The sequence below is a fragment of the Phycodurus eques genome, chromosome 17 (genome assembly GCF_024500275.1).
Source record: "Phycodurus eques isolate BA_2022a chromosome 17, UOR_Pequ_1.1, whole genome shotgun sequence".
NCBI lineage: Eukaryota > Metazoa > Chordata > Actinopteri > Syngnathiformes > Syngnathidae > Phycodurus > Phycodurus eques.
Window position 1 is genome coordinate 12037229 of NC_084541.1, and position 11116 is coordinate 12048344.

The 11116-nt window shown below is 39.8% G+C and overlaps 1 protein-coding gene across 2 annotated transcripts; it reads right to left on the reverse strand.

Moving 5' to 3' along the window:
• Positions 1–1747: 1747 nt before the first annotated feature.
• On the reverse strand, positions 1748–5985 carry plac8l1 (PLAC8 like 1). 2 transcript variants are annotated; one of them, XR_009770219.1, is made up of 5 exons: positions 5852–5985; positions 5070–5287; positions 4864–5000; positions 3860–4099; positions 1748–1844 (listed from the first exon to the last, which is right to left on the reverse strand). XR_009770219.1 is itself a non-coding variant. In XM_061702847.1 (4 exons), the coding sequence occupies exons 1-4, from the start codon at positions 5875–5877 to the stop codon at positions 3968–3970; spliced, it is 513 nt and encodes a 170-aa protein (XP_061558831.1). In that variant the 5' UTR covers positions 5878–5985; the 3' UTR covers positions 3421–3967. The 2 variants fall into 2 exon arrangements, 1 of the variants encoding a protein (XP_061558831.1); XM_061702847.1 differs by lacking the exon at positions 1748–1844 and having other exon boundaries at positions 3421–4099.
• Positions 5986–11116: the final 5131 nt, after the last annotated feature.

Sequence of the window (11116 nt, forward strand, 5' to 3'; positions counted from 1 at the left end):
CCCAAAAAATGAGAATGGCGGTTTGATCAACATAACGCTTCTTTGTCGCCTCGTCATCTTTACATAGTGCTGGTGCTGGTGGGTGTGCATCTTTAGGCTGTTTTATACGTGTTCCCCCTTGAGCTGTGTTTTCATTTCAGCTGTTTGTGAGTGGTAAAAGTGTGCAATCACATCACAGTGATACAGCCTAAATTAATCATCCACAAATTTCCCGAAAGGGCTGTTTTCTATAAGCGTGTGTATTCCACAGCCGATACATCTGTGCGTTTTGATGCCGAAAGTGCAGGAAGTAATATGAGCGTACAGTTTTATGGCCTGCCTGCTGACTGCTTGGAATCTTGACTTCTTCTCCTGCTTTGGGAATCGAGGGTCTGACCTCAGATCAGTACACTGGACTGACTACTTCTCCCTCTGGGGCAGTTTCACTCCTTAGGATTATTATTAGAAAACAGCAGATTGACATCTGCAGCAAGACTGCCCCCTGGTGGCTAAGTAGGCATTATCGAAGGATTTTTTTATTTTATTTTTGGGATGGCACTGCCACATCCCGTTTTACAGTCAGTAGGGCTGTGAAACATTTCCTATCCGCAGTGGGTAGCTGGCAATACCCAAAAGTGGGAGGAAATCCCACTTTTCCCAGTGGCCCATTTTTTTTTTTTTTGCTTCCCCACCCTTAGATCCTGACTGTGACAGAATCATGTTTCTGGATAACACAGCTGTATCCAAAAGCCAATAAACCTTCTGAATCCACAGAGGGGGAACCGGCTGGACCCAAAAATGACCTAAAGTCCTACATTTTGAGTGTATGGGTTTGTTGTCAGGCATATTTCCATGTCATGTTTTTGCTGCTGGGTCCCTTTTCCACTTAGGAGGACTGGGAAAATCTCCAAACCCACAGCATGGTCCCAAGCCAGACTTCAAACTGAACTGGAATCTTACTTTTTACACTCTCTCTTTTTTTTGGGGGGTGGGGGATTATGCAAAAGATGTTGAAAAATTATTTCTTGACCTTCTTCCAACCAGGAAGTTCAAAAAACCTGCGACTGACTGTTGAACAGTCCATGGAGTACCCCTGCCTAACCGATGAGAACAAGTGCTATTAAAAAATAAAAAATAAAAATAAAAATTATGATGGAGTTCAGAGAACTTTCCAATCCGCTTTTCCTTTTTCATAATTTTTCTATGCCGTCACTCTGTTCCTAGTGTTTATTTTCAGACAGATTCCGACATATTTTTGTTTTTTTTACTTGTAGCTCGGAAATTTTGTCAGCAAACACAATAGCTAAACAAACACTACTTTCTTATGAGGCAGGGCTTTGTCGCCATCTTGTGGCATTTTATAGAATTCCCCCCAAAAAACAAAAATACGCAAATAGATTACTTTTGAGGCAGCAGAAAATAGGTTTTCACAAGAAAACATGCATGGTTCACTGTATGCAACACTTCATTTTTCCTTTTTTCCCGAATTGCGATGAATTGCTTTCCAGGTCGTCAGCGACCTCCACTAGATGGTAATAAATGACATGTTTGCCCTTTGAGCACCCATCTGGTTTGCGCATAGTGATGTTTTCACACCCTCACGGTGAACGCTTGCTGGCTGGCATTTCAAATTGAGGGAAACAAGGCAATCAAGATTAATAACATGATTGAACGCCTGCAGGGTGGGAACGCAGGCGGGGATGCGTAAAGGCATAACAGCAAGTATGAAAATTCTATTTGTTATCAACACGCTGTACCTCGGCTTTTAACTGCAGCTGTTGTTGTGACTTTCGGCTTGTCTCGTCAGGGGTCACTCGGGCATCTTTTGGGTCCTTGCTGGCCACTTCATTAGGTACCTGCGCAATCTAAAGTATGAATGTCAAACACACACATAAAAAATGGAAGCAGGTGTGTGTGAGTATTGAATGTGATTGGTTAATTCTCAACACAGCCACATCCCCATTTTTTTTTTGTCTTTCTTCAAATGAGTTGTCCAGTCTATTGGTCAAATTAATGGTGAAAAAAAGTTTTGACTTGATTAATCTTGGGTCTCATTTTTTTGACATCACAAATATCTGGCATTTGAACAGGGGTGTGTTGACTTTTCATATCTACTGTATTGGCTCTCCAGAGGCCCAGTTTTGCGCCCGCATTACTTCCTCGCTTTACCTCGCCATCATGTAAGAGAGAGCGATTACATTTAATGTGTCAGCTGACCTTTGGTGTGAAAGACAAAAATCAAAAAAGCTCCTGCAAAATCCATAAAGCATTACAACACGGCAGCTGGAAAGATTATGAGGCTCATATCTCTGGACGTGCAGGAAAATAATACAGATAATGACTTTTTCTTTTTTTCCTATAATGCATTCTGATGAAAACCAGACAAAGCGGCTTATGGCAGTAAAGTTTGTAGATTTATTGTGCCCCCCCCCTATCCATCCATCCATCTCGATAGCACTTGTGCTCAATAGGTTTTTGGCTCATAATTAAATGTGTGTAGTTGGATGTAGTCAAGCCAAACATGTCCACTCTGTCACAGTGACATCTAAATCAATATGAAAACATTTTAGAAATCCCTCCATCCATTTTCTGTGCCGCTTCTCCTCACTCGGGTCACGGGCGTGCTGGAGCCTATCCCAGCTATCATCGGGCAGGTTGCCAGCCAATCGCAGGGCACATACAAACAAACAACCAGTCGCACTCACACCTACGGGCAATTTAGAGTCTCCAATTAATGAATGTTTTTGGGATGTGGGAGGAAACCAGAGTGCCCGGAGAAAACCCACACAGGCACGGGGAGAACATGCAAACTCCACACAGGCGGGGCCGGGGATTGAACCCCACGCCTCAGAACTGCGAGGCAGACGCTCTAACCAGTCGGCTATCGTGCCGCGTGTTAGACACAGGCAGCGTGCTAATAGAATCATGTTGCTACTGTAAGTGAGGCTCCACAGTGTGCTCATTAAATGCTAACATTACCCCAAAAATGTTCATTCTGTCAGGAAGTTTGAATATTTTGCTGTTTGTATGTACTTTGTCTGTCTGCAATGAATTCATGATGGTGATATTGACTCATTATAATAAATAATGCATGTTTCACTGACACGGACAGATGTATTAATTTAACAATACTGTACATTTATTATTGTGGCTGTAGTTAAGATTAGTGTAATTGCTTCAAACTTAAATCTGTTGTTGATATTTTGTCCCTCACATGTGGACTATATAAGGTAACCAAAATGAATGTGATTAGAAAAGTCAATACATTAGAAAAGATGATGCAAAAGCTATATAAAAATTAGTGCTGCAACTAAGGATTATTTGAATAATCAATTAATATGACGATTATTTTCTTGTTTAAACAATGAATCGGATTAAAAATATGTTTTCATTTCCATTCCTTTATTCAAGAATAGGATTTTTTTCAAATTGACAGTGCAGAAAATGTACAAACATAAATTGATTGTGATTTAGTTATTGCTTTGGTCTGTACCATGTCATAAAATGGTGACATTTTTGTTTTGTTTTCCAAAGTCAGATGTTTGCAAACATCTTATTTTGATTAAACATAGAGATAACTGGTCTGCTTTCACGGAGCACTACAGAAATCTGGGATTATTTACTGTTGAGAGGATAAAATTCTGAGGATTTGGACAAGGTCTCTCAATGATTAATCATTTATCAAAATAGTTGTCGATAGTTTGATATGCGATTAGTTGTTGATTAATCGATCGTTACACCTCTAAAAATGTAATAATAATGCTTAGTTTTGATTGACACTGACAGTTAGACAACATAAAGTGAGCGTTTGTATTTTATATTAAGACACAATTGTGGCTATAGCTTTCCGATTGCATCTCATTACATTGTGCAGGTGTACCTAATAAAGTGGTTTGTGCAGCTTTTCTTCAGGGGCCTTTGGAATTGACACTGCTGAGTTCAAGTACGTGAGACCTTCGGGGTCAGGTCTGGAGGTCGTGGTTCCAGTTCACGAGCACTGTAGTGCGGTGGATACGTGGTACGTCCGAGTCACCGTGCGCCGCTTCAGCTCTCGTGCCATCTGACACACGGCCAGGGAGTAACAGCAACACACGGCGCTCCAGTCGTCGCAAATGTTACCCTGTAGATGAACACAACACACACACACACACATTGTCACATTATTGTTCGAGGTCATCCTATTGATTTTGAGTATTCTATGAGGCTAAGATTTTTGACGAATTAAGAGATCAAACTTTTACAGCTTGCTTTTTGAGCTTAGCGCAAGCATGCTATTGATTTTGTATTTCACCAATACCAAATTTAACACACCCGCTCCCAATTCATACCTGAGACCTTGTAACACTAATGAGTCACCTAAAGAGAAAAAATGGCTCATTGTGCATTTTGGACATTTTCACTTCTGGGTGTACTCACTTTTGTTGCCATTGGTTTAGACATTGTGTATTATGTAATTTTGAGGGGGCTTTGGTCACCCACAAGAGGGAGACATTCACCAGGGATGTGTATCGTCCAAGGAGGTGCAGGAGATGAAAAGGTTAAAGGGAGTTGTTGGCTTCAAAGGGAGTGGTTGGCTATTTGAATTTAAAAAAAAAACTGTATGTGGACATGACTGGTTCTCGTATTGTTATTTACCGCATCTCCACAGGGCAGTAAATGTACACCGTTATACAAGTTGTAGACTGACTACTTTACATTGTAGTAAAGTGTCGGTTCTTGAGCGTTGCTTCAGGGAAAGGTATGATGAAATATTTACAAAAACACACTTTAAAAACAGTCACCATGTTGGAGTAAGAACCCTCTTGATTTCTTGTCGTATCTTCCATTTTTTATTATTTTTTGGTGCCCATGGTAAATCTGTCCTGTTCTGTACGTGAGACTCACTCGTATCTTGTACCTCTCCCTGAGCGCAACCCTCAGAGCGAAGGAGGACCCTGGCAGGAGAGGCAAACAGAGACACTCCCCGTACTGGTGAGCGAGACTCAGGTCCAAACAGCACGGCGCCACAGCACCGACGACACCTGCACGAGAAGAACACAATCTTAACCAATGGAATCAAAGAAGGACAACACATGCATAACATCAGTTACACGTGCGCTCGTCTGCGCAGATGTCAAACAGGCCGCTGCTCCAGTCGCCCCCCGTCTGCGTGATGGTGGTGACGGTCGTCGTGGTGACACCAAGGCCGGGCTGAGTCAGTGCGACTGCGCTCGAGTAAGGGACGCTGTTTGACCAGCAGTTCATGTCACTTCCTGTGGAGAAACCTCCACCCTCCTTTTCCTGAAACATGGACCCTGATCGAGAGGGTCTATTTGACATAGACTTGTTACATACGGTAGACGTTTAGTGAATTTGCATGAAACACTTGCCATAATATATATATATATATATACACACACACACAGAAACGCAGTATGTTACTTAAGGCATTGACTGTACAGTTAAAAGGTTTTCATGATGGTAATAAATTAAATTGGCATTATTTTCTTTATTAATTGGGAGAAAATTGCTTACAACCTAACCATTGCATTTTGGATCTGAGAAATAGAGCAATTTATTAAAAAAAAAAACATTATTTCCTTATTAGAAATGAATAAATAGACTTTCAGCCACAACACTCATCTCATCTTTAAGATTTAAAACAATAATAAAATAGTATTTTATCTGTCTGCCTTAAAAGTGAGCATCGTTATCTTTGTAAAGGCAGAATTATTGATTCAGCTCTCGTATCGGATTTCATTACATTATGCAAGTGTACCTAATGTTTTGGCCTGTGACTAGAACACCAAGAAAGAATAAAACAGCTTCCCCAAACATTATTTGCTGTCAGGCTCAGTGGTGAAGACAAGCGCTCAACAAGCTAAACACTTACTGGTGTGTGACAGCGGTCTGCTCCATCACTACAAGCTGCTGGCATCCAGAAAGGGGAGCAAAGCCTGGGAGATTCGGCAAGAATGAGGAGGAGGAGGAGGTGGAAGAAGAAGAATTGACATTCACCCAGCGAGAGCGAACATGTCAGGGGCAGATAAAGCAGCCCAACGCAAGGCTCGGCAAAAAAAGGAAAACGCTGCCTGGTAGAGATAAGTCTACTAGCTGTCCTCTGCCCTTAATGCTGAAAAAGATCACATCAGGTTTGTAGGACATGAACACACAAAAATACCATTCGAGAAAATTGTTAAAAGGATAGGCTTTAGAAATTTAACAGTCATGAACATACACTTGACACAAACCCTCACATACTGTTTGGGTCAAATATGACCCATTTTGACATTTGACAGCAATAAAACAAAAAAATACTCCAAATGTCATTCTTTAACGTTGAAATTTGACCCAAAACAGATAAAAATGAAAATATTTTAAAATGGAATCCTGTTGTACAAGTGCTGGAATTTAAACCATGTCAACTAAAATTGATCTTAAAGTCACCAGTGCCTGTTGTATCAAGGGATACTGTTAATGGTAGGAACCTTGCAACTGAAATTTCCAACAATTATCACATCTGCATAGGTTCTGGCTGGAAAATGCAGCTGTTTGTCTTTGGACCATGGGGAAATCTTGAAACAGTAATGAGTAAAACTGCATACGAATGACCATACATATTAAACAGCTCAGTAGATAAGAGTGGGTCCTCCAGTGACCAAAGGGTTAGTGGTTCGAATCCCGGCTACGACAGTGTGCATGTTGGCAGGGCAAGACACTGAACCAGCTGCCCATTGGTGTATGAATGTGTGGGTGAATTTGAGGCTTTCTAAAGCGCTTTGGGCACTGTGACGGTGTCGATAAAGCGCTATATACTGGAAGTGCAGTCCTTTTACCATTTTACCATTTACCATAAGGAGCAGAAGTCACACAGAGGTCAGAGGGTGCGTTGACACAGGTGTGAGAGCTGCATCTGTAAAAGCAAGCAGACAATGAAGAAAATAAAAAATAACACTTTCCCATTTCGATGAAACATTACAGCTTAATCATCCATCCATTAAAGTGAAATAATTTTGAGAGAGAAAAAACAACTACCTGTGAATCTTAATGTAGACAATCAAAATTGACTTGCAACATACTGTGTGCATGGAAAATTAACAGTAAGTAAACATTGAAAACATTTTTAATCGTTTTGAATTCAGGGCCACATTGGGGCACATTCCTAATGATGATCATGTTCCTTACAACAACACAAGCAAGTAAATGTTACACTCACCCTTGGGCGTGAAATCAAAAACTGACTTCAACAGATGAGGTGCAGGCAAGGGAAAAATTGATTCAAGGAGAAAATACCTACAGTTAACCTGCAAAAGTGGATTTATTCGTTCCATTGGCTGTGACATGATGCGACTTTTTTTTTTTTGGTTTGTTCCGACCCTGTCCAAAAACTAATCAAGTAAAAACACAAGTTCAGAGACAACATGTTTTGTCTGCATCACAGGAATAAGCATCGAAAGGAAGACGCATGAATAATAGCCATCCCTCGAGCTGAAGTATTAATCGTGTTGCCTTTGAAGCACAGAACCACTGTATTACTAATAACTTGAAGGAATAAGGCTCCTTATTTGGTACCCAATGTCACTTCTAAACAGCTCTTTTTGGCAATGATGTGTTTTTCCCTAGTATTTATGCAAACAATCACGTATCCAGCACTGAATAATCAATATGAAATATAACGCCTTGCCGTATCATTGACAATACTGCATATAAACTCATGACAAAGAACACAGAGGACATGAATTTATGACAAAAAATCAACCAAAATGGTTTTTGCCAATGGAATGGAGTGCCTGCATGATGATCAATAAAATAAATTATAGCAGGGGCCCAAAATGGATCGATTTTGGACCTTGACCATCAGTTTGGAAAACTTTAAAGGGGAAATTTTTATGGAAAATTTAGTTTTTATTGCTTGTATAGAAATAGTTGGGTCTCCACAGTCCCTGCCCACCAGTCGGGCGTGGAATTAAACAACAAAGTACATTGGGAGGGAAAAAGTATGGAAACCCTTTGGAATTTCTGCATAAATTGGTCATGAAATGTGGTCTGATATTCATCTAAACCACAAGAATAAACATAGACTGCTTAAACTAATACCACACAAACAATTACAACCCCAATTCCAATGAAGTTGGGACGTTGTGTTAAACATAAATAAAAACAGAATACAATGATTCGCAAATCATGTTCAACCTATATTTAATTGAATACAATACAAATACAAGATTTTTAATGTTAAAACTGATCAACTTTATTGTTTTTAGCAAATAAGCATTAACTTTGAATTTTAGGGCTGCAACACGTTCCAAAAAAGTCATGTTTACCACTGTGTTACATCACCTTTTTCATTCAATAAACGTTTGAGGACACTAATTATTGAAGCTTTGAAGGTGAAATTCTTTCCAATTCTTGCTTGATGTACAGCTTCAGCTGTTCAACAGTGCGGGGTCTCCGTTGTCGTATTTTACGCTTCATAATGCGCCACACCTTTTCAATGGGAGACAGGTCTGGACTGCAGGCAGGCCAGTCTAGTACCCGCACTCTTTTACTACAAAGCCACGCTGCTGTAACACGTGCAGAATGTGGTTTGGCATTGTCTTGCTGAAATAAGCAGAGGCGTCCACGAAAAAGACGTTGCTTGGTTGGCAGTGTATATTTCTCCAAAACCTGTATGTACCTTCCAGCATTAATGGTGCCTTCACAGATGTGTAAGTTACCCATGCCATCACAGATTCTGGCTTTTGAACTATGCGTCCATAACAGTCCGGATGGTTCTTTTCCTCTTTGGCCGGGGGACACGACGTCCACAATTTCCAAAAACAATTTCAAATGTGGACTCGTCGGATCACAGAATACTTTTCCCCTTTGCATCAGTCTATCTTGGATGAGCTCGGGCCCAGACAAGCCGGCGGCGTTTCTGGGTGTTGTTGATAAATGGCTTTTGCTTTGCATAGTAGAGTTTTAAGTTGCACTTACGGATGTAGCGCCAAACTGTATTTACTGACATTGGTTTTCTGAAGTGTTCCTGAGCTCATATGTTGATATCCTTTACAAATTGATGTCGGTTTTTGTTGCAGTGCCGCCTGAGGGATCGAAGGTCACGGGCATTCAATGTTGGTTTTCGGCCTTGCCGCTTACATGCAGTGATTTCCTTTTGATGATATTATGTACCGTAGATGATGAAATCCCTAAATTCCTTGCAATTGTACGTTGAGGAACATTGTCCTTAAACTGTTCGAATATTTTCTATATATATATATTTTTTGCCACCTGTCCCAGCTTTTTTGGAACATGTTGCAGCCATAAAATTCTAAGTTAATGATTATTTGTTAAAAACAATAAAATTGATCAGTTTAAACATTAAATATCTTGTCTTGTATTAAATATAGGTTGAACATGATTTGCAAATCATTGTATTCTGTTTTTATTTATGTTTAACACAACGTCCCAACTTAATTGGAATTGGGGTTGTATGTTTTAATTTTTCATGTAAACATTCACAGAACAAGGAGGGAAAAGTAATTGAACCCTTGGATTTAATAACTAGTTGTCCCTTATCCTTTGGCAGCAGGAATAACCTTCACCAAACATTTTCTGTAGCTGCAGATCAGACGTGCACAATCAGGATGAATTTTATACAATTCCTCTTTACAAAACAGTTGCAAGTTGAGCTAGATTCCTGTGATGTCTGGTGTGCACAGACAGACCTTTATTGGTGCTTCGTAATTGGCCCTTTTGCCCTGGATAAGAAAAGTCCCCTTTTACATGGATCACTTTTTTGGGGGGTATTATTATTATTCGAATCGAATGGCAATGACCGATCGAATCCCTCAAGGGTCAGTTCTTCGACCCCTCATGTTCAGCCTGTATATGCTATCCTTGGGTCAAATTCTTCAGAACTTTAATTTTGACTATCATAGGTATGCAGATGACACAGAGTTATATCTAGGGGTGTCTCCAGATGACTACAGTTCTAATTGAGGTGTTGTGTCACGGTCTAAAACAGATAAATAACTGGATGAGCCAACATTTTCTTCAATTAAACCACAACACTGAGATAATTGTTTTTGGCAATAAAGAGGGTTGCTGTTAGTAAATACCTGGGGTCACTCTCTTTAAAAACCAAAGACCAAGTCCGAAACCTTGGTGTTCTGCTAGATTCCAACCTGACTTTCAACAGTCATATCAAATCAATTATTAAAACTGCCTTCTACCATCTGAATAACATACCCAGAGTGAAGGCTAGCATGTGTCAAGCAGACCAGGAGAAGCTCATCCATGCTTTTACCTCAAATAGACTTGACTGTTGTAATTGTCTTCTGACTGGACTCCCTAAAAAGAGCATTAAACAGCTGCAGCTCATTCAGAATGAGAAGACCAGAAGAAAGAGGTCAGATCATATTACGGCAATTCTAAAGTCTTTACACTGGCTTCCAATCAGCTTTAGAATAGATTTTAAAGTTCTGCTACTGGTCTATAAATCACTAAACGGTTTAGGTCCTGAATACATGAATGAAATTCTAATTGAATATAAACCCAGTAGGGCTCTGAGATCAACAGACTCAGGTCAAATAGTGGAGTACAGAGACCACAGCAGACATGGCGAAGCAACATTTTGCTTTTATGCTGCACACTAATGGAAAAAGTCTGCATGTTTTTAAGTCCAGGTTAAAAACTCTTTTTTTCCCCATGTTTTTTTTTCTTGCACTGTACGCTGGTTTAATTGTATTTTTTTTATATATTGTATTTTTTCCCCTCTTTGTTTTAAATATTTATAAGCTGATTTTTTTCTTTGTTTTTAGATGCTTTTAATCATGTAAAGCACATCGAGTTACCTTGTGTATGAAATGCGCTATATAAATACATTTGCTTTGCTTTGCTTATTAAGCACTATTTTAGAAAATGAAAAAAAAAAAGATCTTCTCTGTCATCAGTTTCAACCAAAATGCTTTTGATATCAAAAAGACATTTATTTGAGTTCTGGGGAAACACATATGCTCGCACATTGCCCCTCACCTCACTCTCCTATTAGCTCTATTGGGAGGGGGATTAGGGGACTGTCAGACAGGCAGGGAATTTAAAGACATTTTTGCAGATCAAACAAGTTCACCGGTTTCGTTTAATTTGAATCTTAATCATGTTGATGTGGACGCCAGAA